Source organism: Dipodomys merriami, unplaced genomic scaffold, assembly GCF_024711535.1.
Source record: "Dipodomys merriami isolate MVZ:Mamm:240054 unplaced genomic scaffold, mDipMer1.0.p SCAF_12, whole genome shotgun sequence".
Lineage (NCBI taxonomy): Eukaryota > Metazoa > Chordata > Mammalia > Rodentia > Heteromyidae > Dipodomys > Dipodomys merriami.
In genome coordinates, this window is record NW_027202493.1 from 28,680,724 (window position 1) to 28,704,207 (window position 23,484).

Sequence of the window (23,484 nt, forward strand, 5' to 3'; positions counted from 1 at the left end):
TGAGAAAAGTTCTCCAAACATGCAGTGCAGGCAAATCAAAAAATTAGAGAAAGCAAAAGTCAAGACATATAAGTCAGAAATGTTTAGAAAATTCAGATTGTTTGGCATATCGGAATGTTCCAAAGGATCCCAAATGATAACATAGGATCCTAAAATTCATACTATGAAGTTTGGGCCATTAGTATTACAGATTGAGTAACAAGTAAAGATGTAAAAGTTAGATTTCCATTGTAGATGATTAAGTACATTGAGGGATAAATTACAAGGAGCCATTAGGGCGGAGAAACTATTACAGAAAATTCTGTAACACAGCAAGTAGGAAGATATAAAGAAGATATTGAAAGATACGAAGTACTTAGAATCCAGATTATAAAGGTATTGCATGTGAGTAGAAGAAGACTCACATTATCTGGTGGTACTGAGTTCTTGACTTTGGGCTTAAGTAAAAAGACAAGATTTGGGGTCATGAAGCTCTTGGCTCATCTGTAAAAAGGAATTCAGGAGGCCACTGACCCTTTTAATTAGGAGCTAGTAAGAAATGACTGAATGCAGCCAGGTGTTTATACCAATGTAGTTATAAAGGTTTTCTTTTCCTCCTAAAGAATACCTCAAAATATAGCTGAAGTAATTTTGATTATTTCTAATAGGCCATGTACATTCTTCATCTGGTAAGATAATTTCTTCCTATCAGATTTACTAATAATATAAACATTTTCAAAAAGTTTTAAAACTCATATAGAAATAACAAAAATAAGTAAATAGAACGCCAATATTGACTAAGTTCTAACTTTTCATGTGACAGTGACTGAAAACAAGTATTAAATAACTTATCTATTATAATAAACAACCAGAAATAATTAGTATTATTTTACCTGGTAGATGTAGATGGCCAGCGTTGCACAATACGCAAACCTGTCTCCACTGGCAGCACATACATCTTTGTTCCATGGCTGACATCCGGCAGCCAGCAATCCCACTTGCCTTACCTGGGACATGTTTGCCTTTAAAAAAATTTGAGGAAATGTCCATCATTAGTATTATTTAATACATTTCTTCATCATTTTACATATTTCCACAATGCTTGTATGCTCTGAAAAAAGAATCTGCTAGTATTTTTAACCTCAACTCCTATTTTCAGAGACAAGCAGGTGAAGGTCCAATGTATAGATCTCATGGCAGGCAATTGCAGTTAGGAGAAGGAAATGATTCTAAAATAAATGGTTATGTAGACTCCAAGCAAGGCTGGGAAATGTACAAGAAATGATGGGACTATAATGAAAGAAAACGTGCATAGCCTCTCTAAATGATTTTATTTCTATGAAAGCCATGCTATGATGCCAGATGGGTGCCCCATCCCCCACATTGAAAGATCCTGAATTTTCTGGGGTATGTATCAATTTACATTATTGGCAATTCATTCAAGGCAGCAAATTCAAATTTGAAATCCTATGACCCAATGTTGCGAGATGTGTAAATATCTTAGAACTTCATGGCTTTACATCGACTGTTCATCCCCATAAATAAAAGCTACATGAAGTGCATTAGACAGATATACAAGCTGTGTTAAAAATATTCCTTATTGTTAGGAGAGGATAGAAGAAATCTGGAAAGTAGTTTATATCTGAATAAAAATGACTTTTATTCAAAAATCAATGATGTTAAGGTAAACAACTCCAGAATGAAGATGGTATAATCAGCAGAAACTGCCCAGGGCTGAGACTGAATGAGTAAGAAACAAGACTCAGCCATGCACAGGATGGATTGGAGGCAGGCACTTAATTTTAGGCCTCTTATTTCTTGCATTGAAAATATAGCTTGTGAACCTGCTTTTCTACAAGATTCCTCTCTATTGATCTATGTATAAACTAAATTCTCAGACACTGAAAAAAAGGAATCACATAATGAGGCTGTTGATAAGTCTATGATCATATAGAAAACATCATTATCGAAAATCTTAGGCAAAATACCTATCTATGCAGAGTATTACACTACATAGTTATCCAATGAATAATATTCAAGAAAAAATATTGTCAATAAATTACTGACAAAAAGTTTTAAAGCTAGAATCCAGACGATCATTAGCTTCTTTTCTCAGAGGAAAGACAACAACTTTTAATGCAGTAGACAGTCTAAACCTTCACTATCAATTTATCTCTTGTTCAGAATCCATTTTTCATTAGTAGGAACTTCATACTTTATTTTAAAATAGGAAATGCACATAACCTTAAAATATTTTATTCTGAGAAATTAAATTAAAAAAATAACAGACATAATTAACTTTCAGTCCATACTTAGTGTTGACCAAATATTCAAACTATCCTACGAGCCTTATCTTAATGTCAAAACACATCATCTGTAAAATGATCCCATGCAAAACACACCCACACACACACACACACACACACACACACACACACACACACACACACACACACACACACACACACACAGTGCAAGTCACATTGCAAGTCACCTGATCGTTTGTTCAGTATAGTCCATGGAGTTTTCTATTCAATTTAGCTACCTTTCTAATGTATTACCCAGGAGCTTAAATGTGCTATCTTGAATTAATAATAACTAGTATTTCAAAAAATTAACTTTTATTATCTTCTTCCTTTTCAGTATTGGGGGAATCATGTAATGATAATAAACCATCTCTCTTCTTCCTTTTAATGCTCATCAATTAGCAAATGATTATATTTTTCCCAGTGGATCATTAGCCTTTGTTAATTTAAGTTATAAACTACATACTTTTTTTCCTTATTTGCTACTTCAATATATCCACCACAGGAATATAAAGTGAATTTATAAGTTTTCTTCTGTAGATGACACTGAGTAATACTGAGTACAACATAAAAAGTTACTATATATCATTAATTGTGTATGTACACCATACTTAAAAAAACTTCATCATGTGTTCAAGCAACTGTTAGTATTTGAAATACCTAGGATGTTTATGCACAAAGAATACAAAATACATTATACTACTATTGGTTTCATTAAGTGTTATCTATTCTTGCCAAAAAGATAAAATGAATGTCCCAATGCATTTGTTATGTTTATTGTTGGCATGACCAAATGAATGACTGCATTGATGAAAATTTAAAAAAAATATTCAATTGAAGGTACATTAATATATATGTATATACATACATGTGTGACAAGTAATATATTTCAGATAATTATTATAAGCCCTTTATCATCTTCACTTCAGAATTTTTTATAATCTGTGAATGACTTGAGTTTCTATGTGTGTTTGAAACATTTGTTCCTTCTGAAATAATCTTTTTTTGACCTAGAAATAACATATTTTACTGAAGAATTACTAAGCATTGAAGCTCACTGAATAATACATAAGAGTCTATATTTCTTCTTGCTCAAGTTTTGGTCACTCCCTGTACAGATATAGGTATAAATGAAAGATCTCATTCTAAATAAAAATTGCTATGTGGATGTTGGCATTAGTTTCTTCTAAAAAATCCAACCTCTTATTCTTCAGGTTATGTGTAAATAAAACTATATTCTTCTGAAATCACCATTAAGTTTTACAAGAAGAAATAAATTAGATTTCTGTGCTAAACACAAATTGGAAATGTAATTTTGAGAAATTATATTCAGATCTCAAAATCAGGAATTCTGGTTTTAGAGCAAAGAGGGAAAGATTTTGAGGCCTTATAATCTCCATGAATTGCTCCAAGTCACTTTAAAATAACATATATTTTATTAAAAGATGTTTTTATTATCAGTCCCTCTTGCTTCCCAAATTAGACTATTCTCTATATCTTTTCCTAATGGAGAAGCACATAGACCACATTTAAAAAAAAAAAAAAAAAAGCCTTAAACAGCCAGGCACAGCTGGTGGCTCATACCTGTAATCCTAGCTACTCAGGAGTGTGAGATCTGAGGATAGTGGTTCAAAGCCATCCCAAGCAGGAAAGTTTGTGAGACTCTTTTCTCCAATAAACTACTCAAAAATCCTGAATTGGAGTTATGACTCATGTGGTGAGCACTTGCCTTGAGCAAAAGAATCTTAGTGACAGTGCCCAGGTCCAGAATTCAACCTCTAGGACCAGCAAAAAGAAATAAACAACAACAACAACAACAAAACCCAACAACTTTAGGAATGTACTTGCCACTATATTCTACATTAGTTGTAAATTACAAACAAAGGAGTGTGGCATTTTTCATGATTTATATGTGTGTCAGTTTTAAATTCACAAACTGAAACATTGTTTCATCATTTATGGATAAGGTTGGAATTTAGAATGGAAAGCTAATCACTAAATCTCAGTCTCTTTAACTGAAGGGTGCCTTAGGGTTCATGGTATGAGTATTACTTTCCAGAGTTAGATATCATTGTCTGTAAATACTTTTACCAACTTATAAAGAAAAAGAAAAGGAATTTATCTGGAAAAAAATTAAAAGCCTAAGAGACGCTATGCACTGCTGAGTATTCATAATTAAAAAGGACTATCCTAATGAGAAAATATCTGTGATTGGTATGATCACAAAGCACAATTATGATGATAGAAAACAGAGAAGGGAAAAGGAAGGAAAATAAATTACTGCAAATCTTTAGAAGCATATGCCCTTGAATAACAATGAGGAAAATGTGATCAAACTGCACAGACTTATTCTGGCTCGTTCCTTCACAATTTAAAGAAAAGAAAACACGACACAATCTTCATTTATATACTAATAAGTTCTCTATTTAAAAGGTGAACTAGGAAAATAAAACTTATTTTTCTAAACTAAATCAAATTCAATGCCATACATTTTTAAAAAGTTTTTTCTCTTACAATAATAAATCAGAATACTATTTTCAAAATACTATACCAGAGTTGCCATGGCAACGATGTAATTACTTCTGAAATATAATTAATTGATTTAGAATTTATCAGATGCAATATGCTTCAATTTTTGGCATTTCCTTTATAATGTTATAATTTCTGTTAGAATATATTTAATTAAATGTTTTATTTGTGTCAAATAATTTTCTTGGAAGTATTGCTATTTTCATGACTGATGAGTCTTTTACAAAACATTACTTATGAAACATACCTAAATCCAATCTAAAAACATTATTCCCACCCCTCCCCCAGACTGAGGAGAGGGGAAACAACCTTTTCTTCAATATATAATTACAACTAATCTTATCAATCATCATCTTACTTCTACTTTTTAAATTATCTAATACTATCATAGTTACCCTCAGAATTCTGTACTGCAAATATGTCCACACAACAATGATAATATAGCTGCATGAGAATATAGCAGAGCATGAAAAAAATCACAAAACACCATAATTACAACATAAATAAATCTCTTACTCTTTGTAGTCCTTCATACCAATCATCTTGCTCAAACCAATGTGAAACGTAAGTCATCCAAGCCATAGAATGTTTCTATTTTAATCAAGGCAATTGGAAACTCGCCATCAGAATAGTCGGCACCTAAGGTAACAATGATGTATTTCAGCCAAAGAAGCTTTCTCAAAACCTCCTCTGTGAAATGATGTTCAGTACAAGGAATTAATACTGCACAAACATTTCAGCTAAAATAGTTTCAATAATTTACAAATAATATTTGCTAAAAGAATGCTAAATCTGAAAATAAAAGCCCATATTCAATTACAAAAAAATTAAATAATTGTTATAAAGTTCCACAGAGTACTGTACAAAATATTTTATCAGTTGTTAGCTTATATTCCAAAAAATACCTTAAATTTGCTTCTGCAATAAATTGGTAAGTGACTTCTAAAAATTACTGAGTTAAAAAGAATCTACAAAAAGAAATCTAAAAGAGAACGAGATGAGATCTTCTTTCACCCTTAGGAGTTACACATAAAGTTAGAAACTGAAAGCTCTTAGGTTAAAAAGTATACAACGATAATGTCAATCTTTTTATTTCTGTTTATTTCCGCTCATTAACTTGAGAGTTAATTTTACACTTAGCTATTATTCATCACCTAACTGCCTCAGAATATTTAGAACCATATCACTAAATATAATGCCAGTATGTTGAACAACAAACAAAAACCATATGAATTTTATTCACTCTGGAAGAAATCACTTACTAGCTATTGTAAATAAAAAATGTCTAGCCATACAGGAAAATACTTATATTTCAAAATCTTTTCTATGACATTAAATGCTTTGAACATATTATCAGGTTCAAATTCATCTTTATCTGACCAAATTCTTCAAACTGGTCTGTTACTGGAGATCAAAAGAAAGAAGGGCAAATAAAGGAGCAAAGGAGGGAAGGGATGAAAGAAGAAGGGAAGGAAAAATAAAGAAGAAAAAGAAGGAAGGGAGCCAGGTACAAGTGGCTCAAGCCTGTAAGCCTTGCTACTCAGGAGGCTTAGATCTGAGGATCAGGTTCGAAGCCAACCCAAGCGGGAAAGTCTGTGGGACTCTTACCTCCATTAAACTACTCAGAAAAAGCCAGAAGAGGCTGCGGGACAGAGCCCAGGCCCTGAGTTCTAGCCCCAGGACCAAAAAAAAAAAAAAAAAAAAAAAAAAAGGAGGGAGGAAGGACAAAGAAGTAGAAGGAACAGGAGAAATGAGAGAAAAAAAGAGAGACTATGGAGGGAAGAAGGGGAAAGGGTGAAAGAAAGAAAGGCAGGGAGAAAAAGATGGGGAATGGGAGAGAAAGAGACAGCACAATTTGAATGGTTCCCCCTTCATATTATAAAACTAAAATAGCTTTTTCCTAGCACATAATACACTTGTGTGAAATGTACTATTGTAACTATTTATGAAAAGTGTTATCTCCACTGTGATTCATTATTCTTTACAAGTATTTTTGATAACACTTTCTTGAAATACTAGGGAGTGGACTCTTCTACAGGTAGCATCTGGTATGGGAACATTAGCTGAATTTCTTTATGTTGTTTTTTATCTTTCTAGAATCTAGATAATGTCTTCTCTACCCTATCCTGTGCTTTTCTTTTTAAAGCCTATCTGATCATAGTAATGGATGCTCATCTGCTCCTACCTTATTCTACTCCTCTTTTTTTGTCTCTCATCTACTACTTATCCAATTTTGATATTCAATTCTACATCTAAGTCCTGTCAAATGCATTTTTACTCTATTTTGAAGTAGATGTAGCATTGGCCCAACTGCTCTAATGATGTTTCCACTGCTTTACTGATTACAGTTTCTCTCCTGATCCACTTAAACTTGTTTACCCATTGATAAAGCTGAACTGAATACAGAACATAATTATAAATGATACATGCAATCATCGAGTTCTATCCTTAGAATTTTTAGTTATTGTAAGATAGCAAGATTTGTATTTTACATTGCTTATAATTAAAAGAATACTCATTGGCATATGTAACAGAATAAGAGAAACCAAAAAATAAAAGAAAGAAAATGTCTTGTCAAGAAATGTACTCATTACCTTACTCATGTAACTGTAACCCCTCTGTATAGCATCTTTACAATAAAAGAAAAAGAAAAAAGAGAAAAAGAAAGAAAATGTCATAGTGTCACTCAAAATAAGGCCTCAGAATCAACATTGTAATCTAAGAATTTGCATAAAATACAAAAGATACCATAACTATTCTAATATGCACTATGTAAAAGGAATTATACAGATAAAGTTAGACACTGACAATTAAGGTATTGAAATAAGATTTCTATCAGTGATGGCAATGGTGATACATAACTGATCCAGATATAATCTTAGATGACTATCCACAAAATATAAAAAGGCATTCCAGTTGATAACAATAGGTACTATGTGAAAGATACTATACAGTGTTTTAGGTGAACCATCCACAATGCTGCTGGACATTTAAAAAAGGCTTTTTCCCACAAATTCTGTACAAATTTACAGGGTTGTTGCTACTATATGCATTCAACTTAAAAACAAAAAGATTAGAAAGTAATAGATCTCTTCACTATATTCTGGAAGTCTGTCCAAAGAACAACAAAACAACAACAAAAAGTCTTCCACACGGTATGGAGAAACAGAGTTTTGCTTCATTTTTCTTGTTGTTGTCAAGATTAAAGTGAAATGCTTAGAATTATTACACACAGGGAATAAAAACTCATGGTAAATATATTTAAGTATTTATTTAACAAAGCAACAATACAACACATAGCCAAAAATACTTCTCAGTTTTAGATACTAGATATTTAGGAAAATTTAAAAGACAATTAAAAGAATGGATTTCTCATTTATAAATATAATCAAAAGACAGTTGTTTATCTTGCTATTTAAAAAGAGTTAGACTCAAAATATGACAAAGAATTTGAAATGTTAATTTGAAAACAAACATGAAAAAACACATCATGAGACAAGTTTTTAAATGTTAATATTTGAAACTATCTATGCAAGTAACTAAATGGCATACTAGTTAAAAGTCCATAGGGAAATGAAATGTTTTTAATGTATTTACCTTTTTAGAACTTCACCAATCACTTCTCAAGTCATTCATTCATTCAATAAATATTTACTGAGTAGTAGTCTATATAAGACAAGTATGAAGGAAGAAAACACTTATCATAACCAGTGAAAGTCCCATCTGGCTAGCACTTTAACTCGTATAGGAGAGAATCCATAGGTGACCAAAATAAATAAATAAATGATATACAAGAGAACGCTTGATGTCAGAAAACAATAGTATAGGGAAAGACAATGAGAGGTTTTGAATCAAGGTCTCCTATTATAGTCTTTTTAAATCATATCACATTTGGTACTGACCAAATATCTGAAAGGAGATGGGAGATCAAAATATAATCGCTTCTGTTCAAAATGTCTGCTAGACAGAGGGGGGGACAACAGCAAATATTATGGCCATGTTTCTGGAAATTTAAGACAGCGGATGTATGAAATGTGTCATAAAAGGTCAGATATTTGAGGAGGTAGAGATTCAAGAATATTTTGTTGAACTCACCTTTATAATATTTGGTATTTTTATAATTTTCTAAATAAACAGAAATATATTAGCTTTATTATGAAAATACATCACTAGAATCAATGTATAAAGTTTGTGATTGGAGCTTTGCCACAAATATTTTATATAATGATATAATTGGCATATAATAATTGTCTCAAAAAAACTGAAAGGTATAGAAAATTGGAAGAAAATTTTAAAGTATCAGCCATTTGATCCCTAACAGAAAATCTTCCTATTTCAAAATCTGTAATTTGAAATAACCAATATTATTCTCACTGTAATATATAGTCATATTTTATTATGATTAATTAAAATCTCACTTTGATTTGAGGTGTTTACTCAAATAATTCATAACACAATTGTAAATCAGAATCTAGGGGTAAAGAGTTGTTAGTATTACCCCCTGATGAGTCATATGCACAGTAAAATTTAAGAATGATTGTCTCAATGAGATAATTTAGCAGAAAATCTATGTATAACATCTTCTATTAACATAGATTAATTTTATACATTTCTGTTATTCTTGAGTCTAATTTTTCCATATTTAGCATAATGTTGTATCTACGCATTCTCACTATGTATCAAATCGTAATGGTCTTAAAAGATTAGCTGGTAAAATGGGTCACAGTAAGTACCGTATTAGCCTACATTAAAATTCTAAATTAGGTAGCATGTAGAAAAGACCACTGTTATTATAGCAGTTTTAGTCTAAGCTTGCAAAATAACCACTTACACCTATCCAGATTCCAATTTAGTCAGCAAAACCTGGGATTTTTATACAAAATTAAGGGCTATAAGACAGAATAGCAAAAGATTGATTCAAAAACATTACAGCTGTTTTCACCATCCATCTACATAAATTCATCTTTACACTTTCCTATATTTTAACCACTAAAAACAGATGGGTTTGAACTATGGCGTTCTCTCGGTCTTTGGAAGATGCAATCATGAAGATTGCATCTTTGTGATGCAATATGGAAATGATGTTTGACTTGACTGCAGAAGTAATCTACTTTGCTTAAACAAGCTTATTCGTAATACCTTCAATGTGACCAATCTGAGAGTTAGGCAAAGAAAAATGGAGGTGAGAGAAATCACATATTCGATTGTAAAGTAAGATGGGAGAAGTTAAATATGTTGTTGATAGAAGAGTATGAAATAAAGCCAGTATTTGTCATAAAAGACATGGGATTGTTTCTTACATAATGCTTAATGAAAAAAGAGCCTTCTTTTTATAAATAGAATCATTCTTCAGGAAGGATAACTTAAGGAACTCTGGTACAAATTATTCTGTTAATGTGAAGAACCTTGTTCCTTTCTAATCTAGTTTGTGAACTGAGTGTTGCATGAGTTTTTAAAGCCCACTGAGCCTCTATGCTTAAAACTATTTGTGAAACTTAGATTCCCATTTGGCAGAAACTAGTTAGTGCTGGTATTTTCATATTCTGGGAAAGGGTGCTAATGATTATTTGGGGAAGTAAACTGAGAAACCCCAAATGGGATTCTGAAAGCTTAAAACTTAAAATAGCTACCTAACACTGCTAAATTTGGAAATGTGAGTAGTGTGTTGGTGGCTCACACCTGTAATCAAAACTACTTAAGAGGCTGAGGTCTGAGGATCACAGTCAAAGCCAGGCAGGGCAGAAAAGTCTGTGAGGCTCTACCTCCTATAAACTACTCAGAAAAAGCCAAAAGTGGCACTGTGGCTCAAGTGGTACAGCACTAGCCTTGAGCAAAAGAAGCCCAAGGACACAAGCCTAGGCCCTGAGTTCAAGCCCCAGAACTTGCACAAAAACAAAAAAGCCAGAAGTGTATATATCCGGTATTTTGACAGAAGCCTAAAATATGTCCTAAAGTTTGCTGAGTTAAGAGTTTTCTTTATCTGCTACTATAGGAGGCCTATGCATAGATCAGGCAGGTTACTAATCTACTTTCTAGTCTACTAAAACTATGTTCTTAATAAACAAAAATGTTCCCCAATCATCAACATGCAATTAAATATGAAGGCGAGACATTACATTCAAATAAAACTACATTTGTAATAGGAAGGTTAGAGAAATATGTCCACTATTATATTTATCTAGTAGTTCATGGTATGTCCAAGTCAAACCTCAGAAGTAGAATGCTACATGGACATTACTAACTTGAGAAGTGACCAAGTCCAGTGTCATAATGTACTTGACACCAATATTTCCAACACTATACCTTTCAAAAGACTTACTTGAAGCTTGTTAAAACACAGATTCCCTGACCTATCCCTGAGGAATTCTCACTTCAAAGGTGTGTAGTCAGGTAATATACAAGTCTAACAAGCTCCCAGGAGATGCTTCAGCTGTTAGGAAAGTAACTGTTTAGTAACACAGCTCCTGATGGAATCTAGCACTGAAGGGGGAAAAACGCTTAGAAAATAAATGCCTGCAACTTCAAGATTTTACATACCTAAGGGTAACCCTAACTAGGCTTCAGTGGAGACTTCCAAAAGCATCTTCATTTTAATATAATATATTTAACATCTAAATAAATGTATTTTGTGTATTATGTAGATTTTAGTGTTTTAAGTATTATATACATGTGTGAGGTACACTGGGATAAGCAACTTCTAAAGTAACCAGATGAGAAACTGCAGCAAAACTTACATTGACTTCACAAGCAAATCAATACATTTTATGAATTTTAAGAAGGCACTTGCTATTTTCAGTATATTATTCATTTAAGACAAAGCATGTATGTTATACAGTTATTTATTTTATACAGTTTTATGTTATTGTTTATAGTTATTTATATTTTAAAATATAAAGTGATTTAAACTTTATTTAAACTTTTGAGTTAGGAGCTTGAAGAATTTTAATGCAAAATAAAGTGATCGCAGTAATATACTATGTAAATCTTGAGAGTAACTGTTATAATACTAAGTATTAGACTAGGTGGTTGTAGACCAGCTTTCCTATCACTAATTTGGAAAAAACTTAATTGTTACATGATTGATCCTCACTTACAGAACAATGTTAAAACAAGACTTGGTGCTCTCTAAGACTTCTAGATTAAATTCTGAAAAGGCTCGACCACACCTGTTGTTACTTTTACCTTTAAGAAAAACATTGTGTAACTTTCACAGTAAGAGTCATTCAAAGTGTATGTTTATTAAAACTAATCAATTCAATACTGCTTTTACTTTTATCCACCAATTAAATAGTGCACAGGACTTCTTGTAAATTGTTTGCATTAAAATACTGAGACTTATTTATTGTATTATTGAATAAATTTTGTATTGTTTATGTATTAATTAATGAGAATTATTTTATAATTTCCTATTAGAATGTATGATTTTGTATGTGTGATATAAAATTAAAATTATACATCCTGGTAACAAATTTCTTGGTATATGAACATATGCTCACAAGTTCAAGTGATAAAAATTTGAAAAGTAAAACAAGTCTAAACATAAACAAAATTGTTTATAAACTCTGTTGTTAGTTCATCTCTTCTGAGCATTTGAAATTAGAAACAAGCATTGTATGCTGTAAACATCTTCACTGACACAAGAGAAAAATTACTTGATGTGTCTTTTGCCAGGATTTTCCTAAACATGAGAATCAACAAATACCATGTTAATAGAAAAACGGTGAATTCTCTCCTATATTATCTTACTATAGAAGATTTACATTGTTGCTTACTTCTAGTTCTAAGAGTGCATAATCCCAGAATTTTAGTAGATAATTAACCTAAAAGATTATATTGTATAAGTACAACTACAGTAATAAAAAATGATACTTGTCATTTCATGCAAAAAGAAGTTATTTTAAGGAGCCAATGATGTGACTGGGAAGTGCTAGCTACCGTTCCAAGTTCAAGTGTTCAGGCTCCCTTTCTTCTTATACACACACACACACACATACATACACACCCACCCACACGTATATATGGAGTAAAGACCAGTCTATGTAAAATATTTAAATTTCTCTTCAATCATATTTGTCTAGTACTGATCAGTGAACACTTTTATTGTGATAGCCCATGCTTTACCAGGTGAACTTTAAAACGTTTTAATTCATCTTTTACACTGATTATTTTGTAGTATTTCCTTACTAATTCATTACTTATAAAAGTTACAACTCTTCCAAACCTTTTAAATCCAAAGATGACTTATTTATTATATGTTCTGTAGATTGTCTGGAGAATTTCTAATTTATTTAAGGATCCATACCTAATCTCTTCTCATAAAAAGGTATAGTCTCATTAACAGTGAAGAGATAATGGCCACACTATCATCACAAAACAAGTGGTTTGAATGTGAGACCAACTCTTAGTTTGTTATCTCTGATACAAAAGAAAAGGGTCCTCAATTAATACAAACCCCTCCTCAATCTCCTCCTAATATTATTTTGAATTAAAATGCTCTCAATAAAACCTTTCTTCATGAAGACAAAGTCACATGACTTCTCTTTAGTATGTCAAACTTGCAAATGGAACAAATGTACAAAATATAAAATGAGACCATTCACAAGTTGGACAGTGTAGGGGTGATGCTTGCATATAACACACATCATTACTGTGAATGGTTAAGCTGATTACAATCTGATATAATGAGACTGACTAGTAAAACTTTTTTACATATGCCACATTTCAAATCATACAGGAAGAAAATACAAATCCTTCTAATGGTTGGAAATTTTGTGTTAGTCTTTATTACAATGTTTAGGAAAATAATAATGGATTTGGGGGGAATTTGTCCTTGTTGTTAATGAAGATAAGCTAATCATTCATGTTGGACTGCTAGTTCTCAGTCAAGTGAAGCAAGAAACATACAAGCAAGCAAACATAAAATGGTTCCTACTATTCTCTGTGTAAATTAAAAACTACTATTTGCCTATCTATGCTCAGGCTAAGGGCCACAAAGTAGAGTTCTTAGAAATCAGCAACAAATAAACACTCCAGCCCTAGTAGTGTTCCCTTTATTAGAAGCAAAGGAGTTTAAAAAGTCAATATAAATACTAAAATTTGACAATTCTTTATATATAATGTAAGTTTGTGCAATTCACTCAAGAAATACATGACTTTTCTTTCCATGTATGTTCTTGGAAACAGGTCACTATTTGCTCCAATTCAGAAAAATTCTCAGGAACTCTTAATGTCTTTAATGTCCTTAAACTACTGTTTATTACATGACTCTAAATAAACCACTGAAGCATACTTCCAAAATTTTATTGAGCTGACAACTTTTCATAGTCACTCAATGAGTACATTGGATCTCAGATCATAGAACAGCAAAAGTCATGAAACCTCTTGTGTCAGACTTCTGCTTTCAAACATAACTGTATATTTTTCATGAGCATGCAAGTCAGGCAAAAATCTCAACAGGATGCCACAGACAGTATTTTCTACTATGTTATAATCACTACCTGTCCAGCATCAATCCTTCTCAAACAGGACAATGACAGGCCATAAATCACAAATGCATAGGATGTTTCAACTCCTGTTGAGCTTACATTTATAAACTCATTCATTCATTTTCATCTAAGCAGTTCTGTAATAGAAATGCTTTTATAGTACTAAAAACAGTCCTTATAATCTCATCATGTTGAGTTTTAAATGGATTTGAGGGTTTGGGGTTAGCTTACATTTGAAGTATACTTCTGAATGACTTAGAAATGTATCATATCTCTCTTAAAGTCCTTGTTGTATATATACATACATACATGTATATGAAAAATGTGATTTTTTAAATATATGATTGAACTTTTCACCAAATTTTATTAAAGCAATTGCTTGAAACCAACATACTTTTAAAGCCAGTTTAAATTTTTTTCCTTGTAACGTTTGCATGCAAGAGTATGAGTGTTGGGGGACAAAGATTGCAATTTTAATATTTACTTAACATATAAGATTCTTGTTTTAGATTGAATATTGACTTTAAAAAATCTCTTTTAACCAAAGCATTCTCGGTACAACCCTAATACTAAAAGCATCTTTGACGTGAGGTAAGTAATCTCTCCAGAAGTGTCTGTGGGTTCACTGATGAGAATTAACCACCTAGGCTCTAGACATGCACAAAATTCACAGCCTCGAGCACTAAAAAGTAAGCACTTCCTCTAGAAATCGTGACCAGGTACACTCAGGGTGGCTGACATCGTGACCGGGTACACTCAGGGTGGCTGACATACGGGGATCTGGCTTCTGGCTGTGGCTTGTTAATCATCAGGGGATTAATCAGGCAGCTTGGTGTGCAAAGCCCCTTGGGACGCACCAAACCCCAGTCGGCCATCGGGAGCCTTCACAGGTTCCCTGCGATGCCTCCAGCACCAACAATCGCCCACCAGTCCCTGTTCCGCAGCCACTGGCCAGGGCCCTTCACCTAAGGCCCGCCTCACCTGCGCGTCTCCTCACCTGGTCCCCCGCCCTCGGCCCGCAGCCCCTGGGCTTCTTACCTGGAGGAGGCAAGACCGAGGCCGCAGTAGTGGACAGTGGGAGGTGCTGAAGCCGGCACAGTGTCAATGCTAGACCCGCCCGGCCCCGCCGCGCCCCGCCCCGCCCCACCCCACCCCGCCAGGCCCAGCCCGCCAATTCCGAGGGGCGGGAAATCAGACTGCTGAGGCCGACTCTGGCGCGCCCCGCGTGCAAGGAGGGATGCTCTCCAGGCCCCGCCTCCAACATCCACGTGACAGGCATGCCTGGCGTTGATTGGCGCACCTGGGAAGAGGAGGCGGAAGTAGCTGGTTACCCTGGAGACTAGGCGGTGGGTGAGGTGGTTACCTGGCAACGGGGAGGCCGTGGTGAAGATACAGTACCCAGGCTTCGGGACAAATGTTGAGAGATTTGCAGAGAGATTCTAAGTGGAGAAAAACTGTGAGCGTTGTCACCACAGTTACCATTCCATACGGAGTCTATACTGAACTTTCTAGGAAAATGAGAGATATATAAATGATAGGTAGGTAGATAGATGGATAGATAGATAGATAGATAGATAGATAGCAATTCATCCCTCTTCCTTGGGTATCCCTCTTCCTTGGAGGAGGAAAATGAGCCTCTTTCAGGGCTAACTTGGCAAAATTTTGGAAAGGGTGTGCAGAATGTCTGTCCCACACTTCTTACTGTCTGAGTGGACTCAAGTATCTCCACTGGAAACCTCTGTGGATGAGATTTGCTGATGGAGCTGTTTGTAGTTAATAGTTCCCAGTGTGCAAAACACACATTTTCCCTGTGGAATCTGGTTGAATGGAAATGCTTAGTGCTCGTCATTCCTATTAGATTTTTCATATTTCTGTGATCTATCTAGGGCCTTAATACAAAACACTGGGAAAAAAAATAGGTGGCCTTTCTATCTTGAACTGAACAGTGAATACAGTGAACTTTAATTATATCACAAGCTTCTTACCTTCTCGAGCAGCACATCGTTCTTCTGTTCCAAAATACTTTCTGCAGAGTATTCCCTACCATGGGACTTATCCTAGGGATTTTGCAAATTAAAATTTACTTATGTTGACTTTCTGAAGTGGCGCTGTGGATTGCGCTGTGGCTTCAGGGGCACCTAGGCCCAGAGTTCAGGCCCCATTACTGAAAAAAAAAAAAAAAAAAAAAAAAAAAAAGATCCTTCATTCTTCTTTTGGATGAGTGGGGTGTGAACTTGTGCTTCTAGGCAGGTGCTGGGAAGCCAAGCTACACCTCAAAGGCCTTCTTGTAACTGGCTGATCTCACTCACTTCCAGAGGTGCCCACCTGGACCGTTCTCCTGATGTAATTTAGATGACAGGCTAAAGCCACCATTCCCAGATTCTTCCGTAGTGATGGAATCTCCTGAACTTCTCTGATTTTCCCCAATCTTCGCCTCAGTTACAAATGTGAGCCACCAGTACCTGCCTACAAACTAGTCTCCTACAACTCTGCTTCCTATGTTTTAAAAAGGCAACTGATGAATCTCAGGTTTTGACGAGTCAATGTTGGATGACTAGATGGATAGAGAAATCAATAAGCTAGTATACATTTTACCAGTAAAATCCTAAGGGCCTCATTAAAGTCATTTAATATGTTACATTTCGAATAGAGTTATACAACAACACCGTGAGATTATTTCAAAAAAAGGAGGTGTTTTTTTTCTGCCATGGTATTAAAGTAAAATTTTAAGAATGATACGTGAACAGAGACTGGATAAATAAGTAGTATTTCACATGGCAGAAAAGGAGAAAGAACATACTAAACAACATTGCCAAAAGCACAATGTGGGGAAAGTACATGGCTAGCTTACTTAATTTTCAATTGTCTGTTTTTTTCTGGAGGATGAGGATACAAATTTGTAAAGGGAAGATTAAAAATAAGGCTACCTTGAGAAAGAATACAGAAGTCCATATGTCACTTAAACATTAACATCTCTAAGCTATAGGAAGCCATCACAATGAGTAAATTGGGGCTTTTCTGTAGGAAAGATGCTTTGAAATTATTGGCCATGCACCTAAGTATATAAAGGGATGAAAAATATTTGATTAGGAGAAAACCTCAAATTTCATGGATAATATGCTAGTAGCCTAGAGTAAAGCAATGAAAGGAAGGGAAAAATGACAAACATTTATGTGAAAATATGCTACAGGTTTCACATATGATATCTATCTATCTAAAATGTAAAGGGGATTGAACTCAGGGCCATGATCCAACCCTTTTTGTTTACTTATGTTTTAGATATGATCTAGGCCTTTCTGCCTGTTCTGGTCTCAAACCACAATCCTGTCTCTGCTTCCAAAATAGTTGGGGTTACAGGCATAAACCACTGCACCCAGCATTCATGATATCTCTTAGAAGAGCTGTATAGTTGATAATACCAAAAAAGAGAAAAAAATATCTCCAGGTAAGAATATAAAAGTGAATGAGAGATTCAAAAGTATCTAGTTGTTGTGCATTCACAATTTAATAATAATGTCGTGAGGTTGAGTAACATAATGAGTACCAAGATCTTAGTCTTTAAATTTAGTAATGTTATACTTTTACCAGAATTTGGTTTGATAGTTTGCAACAAGAAGCTTAAATAAATATGGCCATAGTTAAATCTAGAGAAATTTTATAACCTAATTTCCAAAGAAATTCATTCATGCTGATTTTCATTCCTTAAGATTTAATGTAATGCTTATCTCAGAAGGGAAAGAATGTTAGCAACACAGGCTGATTGACACTTTCAGGGCAATCATTAGTTCTTAAAATTTCAAGTACATGAAGTTTTTCATGATTAAATTTAAAAGCAAAATGATTAGGGGAACCAAATATCCAGCCAGTTCATCTTCAAGGCTAGGCTTCATTAAAAACAGTGATTCTAAAAAGGCTTACAATGCAATTTAATGTAACAAGCACCATTTTAACAGATACTTTCAATAAAATACAACCAAGTACTCCATAAATTAAATTTGAAGAAAATTTAGCCAAAGGACTTCAGATTTCCCTATCTAAAATGACTTATCACACTATAAGAACCTATTAATTTGGCAAAAACATCTTATCAAACTGATGCGAACTAAGTCCATAGACATCTAAACCTTAAAAATGTATTAGATAAAAAGACAGTTAAAAATTGAAATAGTCCTTAATAGATACTATATCTATATATAATAATATATTATATATAATTTCTATCCAAAATATTATCTAAGTATATTCAATATGTTAAAATTAGCATTTCTACCCAAGAGTGTGCTTGGATGGCAATCTTCCTATTTTTGATTCCTATTATAGTGGGGATGACAAGTATGCACCATCATGCCCAACTTCCCCATTGAGACAGAACCTTACAGACTTTTCTTCAGGAAGAGGCCTGGAACAGTGATTCTCTTCATCTTAGGCTCCTAGTTAGCTATTAGTTGAGAGAGGTCTCATGAATTTTTTGCCTGCTAGCCTCTAAACATCGTCCTCCGATTCTCAACCTTCAAACTAGCTAGGATTATCATGGTAAGCGCTGGTAAATAGTTATTCTTTTTTCTTTTGCGTATTCTCTAGGTGATGACCCTGGCTTCTTTTCAGCTTCTTTTCCTAGTGACACCAAAATTTCATTTTCCAGGATAGGCTATTGCAATCATGGAATTTAACAGATTTATGGTTTAGGCCCAACTTCATCATATTTAATTCACATATGGATTTGTTGAATCTGAGTAAAATGAAGAACTCTAATATTCAGTTACTGAGCAGATTCCCCACCTGACCTGAAACTTTCACTTACCTTAGCTACTTAATAAATACTTTTTTAGTTCAATGTACTTTTTATATGTAAACTGTAGAGAAGATGGTTTTACTCAATAGTTCATTTATACTGATAGTATTGGCCTGAGACAGAAAATATACTACACCTTCTGCTACTTTATTTTTTAACAACCTGATGTGTGTCTTACACTCTGCTACTTTCTTTACTTACTGATACTATCTTAGCAGAATAATCAACAACAACCAAGCCACCAGTCTAAAGCAGGGCCTTTTAAGCAACCAACTTAGAAAAGTTGACCAATCTCATACTAGGTGCTCATGTTAACTAGTCATTTTGACATAAGTGCTTATGTTAAGTAGTCATTCTGACATTAGTTCTTATTCTTTTGTCTTAGGCATTGGTTTTAATTAGTTGTTCTGATAATTGTGTTCACAATTTTCTTGAGACCTCTTAACAAGCCTCCATTAATGAGTCTTCCTAACTAATCATCCCTCTTAACTAAACCTCTTATCTTCCATTAGCTGGTACCATTAACAAGTCAGCTCTCTTAACAAGTCATCCCAATTAGCAGTATTCTCTTAACTAGCATAGTCATCTCTATTATTATCATTATCTACTATCCCTATCACTTAAACACTCATGTGAACTTAACCTTTTGATGTAGGCATTGAGACTAACTAGTTGTTTTGACATAAGTGCTGGAGTTAAATCCCTAAAATTACAAGTATGCACTACCACATGCATGGCAGATTAAATTAAACAAAAACATGAAACTTTTTTGCACATTGTTTCTTCATACTATTTGGGCCCTAGACCCAAGAAAATTTTTTTATTATTAAAAAAATTGAAGATATTAGTAATTCATTGAAATTCTCTCATGGAGATATTTAAGTTATTAATTTTTCCACAAAAATGGAGTGTGGTCTATGTAAATATCTGAATAATTCAATAATATCAGAACTACTCAATATTGACCATACAAATTACTTTCTTAAAGGAATGATAAAAAAATTTTAATGAATCTAATTCTTAATGAGATGGTTATATTTAGCTTTTCAAAATTTTGCATTGGGTGAAATTTTATTTTTAAGTTGGAACTTGGAGGATGATCATGAGACAAGACCTTTAGCAATTAATTTATAAGTATTCTCTAAGTCTTCAATTGCAAGAGAATTTTTGTTGTTTTGTTTTATAAATGGACTTTTCCATCTCGTTCATGAAAAATATGGTTGACTTTTGAGAAATTTCTTGGTCAATCAATATGCTACTTCCTAAATCTTAAGAATTTTAGGCAAATATGAGGATGTTTGTAAGCAATTCCAAAGAACACTCAAAGTCTTACAAATTTATATGGTATGGGAAGAAATATTGAAATACATTTACAATATAGGACAATTTGTTGGTTTTGTTATGTTTTTCTGTGTCAGATTTGAAAGAAAAGCCAATTAAATCTTTGCCAGACAATACCTATTAGTAACCTATAATTTTAAAACAGCTCAAAGACATCCAACAGGTCAGACAGAGAATACATTATGGTTGATATCTAAAATTCATTTGTCTTTCCAAAAGTTTTTCTAGTATTATGAGTGGAGCTAGCTTTGGGAGCTCTGCATACTCATGAGGTAGAAAATATGATCAATTTAATTTTAATGAATTTACTTATTCCTCATAAAAATATGTGTTTGTTTACTGAGAGAAAACCATAAGCTCAGCATCTCAGAGGGATGAAATAGGATTTGAAACCAGAATCATTTAATAGCTATCACCATAGTAAAAGAAAATTTTAACCTATTTATTCTGCACTGTTATTCCAAAGTTTCTTGTCAAAGTTTGAGGGGTTTCTGGCTGAGCTTGTTTTGGTAGAGAAAGGGAAAGAATGTGGAGTGTATTATTATTGCTCACTAGTTAACATGAAAAAAAAATTCTTATGGTGAGTCTTTGCTTGGTTAAGATCTAGCATAAAAAAAGACAGAATTTCCAAATTTTTCTGTTTAGTTTTATCAGAACCATTCTAACTTTTCCTTATGATTTTGTGTGTGTGTGTGAGAGAGAGAGAGAGAGAGAGAGAGAAACAAGTTGCCACTAGATGACACTATTGTCTCCTGAGTAGAGTCAAAGTAGCTGTTGATTTCTACTGCTAGATGTGAAAGAAATGCAGATTGTGTTAGGCCAAGCTTGGTATTTAGCATTTATTTCATTTGCCTCTAGTTGTTCTTGCTCTTCCTCAGACCAAGAGCCAATTACATCTTGCTTTTCCAACCTTGAAATGATCTAGCCATTTTAAACAGCTGTGATTATATCTTGTTATTTGAAGCCAAACCAATAACACTCAAACATTCTTCTTCATCTCCCCTTCCAGACTTTGTATTGCTGGGTATTGTGTCTATGTGGAAAGCCGTAGGTTGTACCTAAGTCATTGTCCTTGCTGATCGTTTATATGACAGTTCTCCACTGCACGGCTCTCTCTGGGGGTCTCTGCTGCACTGGCCTGGTTCTCCTGGTGGAATGTTGCTCCTTGTCCTGCCCAAAGCAGCAGTGGCAGGATAGAAGCAGGAGCAGTTCACATATCCTTTCTATCCCTGCATGCTCTGCCCCAGCATCACATAACGCTCAAAGGTACATCATGCTTTCTGTTTGATTTTGTTTGAAGGGTACACTAAAGTTCCCAATCTGTCACTTCTTTCTCAGTAATTGCCACTGCATAAAATACCTTTCTTCCTCTCAATATTGTCATTGAACTCTTTACCCATCATCCAAGGAGTCTACCCCTACCTACAAAGATTATTTTTTATTGTATTATTTCGTGTGTGTGTGCGTGTGTGTGTGTGTGTGTGTGTGTGTGTGTGTGTGTGTGTGTGTGTGTGTGTGTGCCAGTCTTAGGGTTTAAACTCAGGGCCTGGGTACTATTCCTGAGCTTTTTATTTTGCTCAAAAATAGTGTTCTACCACTAGAGTCACAGCTCCACTTTCAGCTTTTTGCTAGTTAATTGGAGATGCTTGGGCTGGCGTTGACTCACAGTCCTCAGATTTCAGCTTCCTGAGTAGCTAGGATTACAGGCTTGAGCCACCAATACCCAGAGCTACAAAGGTTATTTCTTATCTCAAGGCCCATTTTTGCTTGCTAGCAAAACATTTTCCTAAATTTCATGCATTCTAAAATTCCTGCTTTGAGCTATGAGGACAAATGGAAGCAGGAAAGATGAAGGTAGGGGCTGCTCTAGCAGTCCTTTTGTGTGGATTTCTGGCATGCCAGCTCTGCAGTGAGTGGTATATTCCAAGTTCATCATAGTGATGTATTGAAATGTTATTTGTGCTTGGATTCTAAAATTCATGAACATTTGGAAGACTAGCCCTGCAAAGGGCTTCAAGAGAAATATCCTAAGGAAGAAAAGTCCAAGCTTACAGTCTTGGCCTAGAAATATTCAACAACAATTAAGAAAAACTTATATAATTCCACAATTTTAAGCAACTGGTATATTGCTCATAAAAATAATTTGAATAACAATTAAAACTAATTTTTAGGGCTGTGAATAGCCCTGTTGCAATTGTGGGCCCCGGTTGTCCTGTATATATACAAATACAACAAGAGGTGAAGGAATCTGCTGCTCATTTCAGGGGAGAAAACAATGCAATAATCTGCATGAAGGCTGTGCATCCATCAGTAGAATCAACCTGTGACTCAGAAATGAAAATTAAATTAAGTGAAGTAAGCCAGGCCCAAAGAAACATAGGTCCCATAGTTTCCCTTATTTGCAATATCTAGTATATGTCTGAGTCAAGCAGAAAAGGTCAGATAAGGTGATGTTAGGGAAATGAACCCTAAGATATGTATTCAAATGTTTTTTTTTCTTTCATGCGATTGTTTCTAACACATTTATAAGATTATTTCTTTGTTGCTTTGTATGTCCCTCCCCCACAGAATAACCCCTGCTTTCACTGTATTTGATGTCAGTATAATTTGTGGAGGGGAAGGGGAAAACAAATCGTTTAAATAGGGATACAGGTGGACCCATTGCAACAATGAGATGTACAAGTCGTTATGTCAAAAACGAACTTTACAACTTTGGTGGGGGGGGGTGAGGGGGAGGGGGGACGGGGAGGATGGGAAGGGATGGGAAGGGGAAACAGCGGAGGAGGCTACAATGCTGGATAAGAAATGTACTCATTATCTTGCCCATGTAATTGTAACCCCTCTGTAGTACAGTATTTTCACAATAAAAATTAAAATTAAAATTACAAAAAAAAGAGAAATGATTGTTTTTACCCAGAAAAGACTATCATTGGCCTGGCATTGGCACAATGTAGCTTAATCTCAGGTCCTAATAAGGAGAGCAATTTCAATGATACATCTTTTTTTTTTTCCTTTTTGCTTTGCATTTCTATTAGCGTGCATTAGTTGTTTA

At 34.2% G+C, this 23,484-nt stretch overlaps 1 protein-coding gene across 2 annotated transcripts in view; it reads right to left on the bottom strand.

Annotated features, from left to right (window-relative positions):
* Wdr17 (WD repeat domain 17) overlaps nucleotides 1–15,417 on the bottom strand; it is a 66,831-nt gene extending 51,414 nt beyond the window's left edge. The window contains exons 1-3 of one of the 2 annotated variants that reach the window (XM_070015986.1): nucleotides 15,338–15,413; nucleotides 5,331–5,453; nucleotides 873–1,001 (exon numbers count right to left, since the gene is read on the bottom strand). In XM_070015986.1, coding sequence (XP_069872087.1) covers nucleotides 873–1,001; nucleotides 5,331–5,396 — 195 coding nt within the window. In that variant the 5' untranslated portion in view covers nucleotides 5,397–5,453; nucleotides 15,338–15,413. Of the gene's footprint in view, nucleotides 1–872; nucleotides 1,002–5,330; nucleotides 5,454–15,337 lie in introns of both variants that reach the window. The other variant, XM_070015988.1, reaches the window with a different exon arrangement.
* Nucleotides 15,418–23,484: the final 8,067 nt, after the last annotated feature.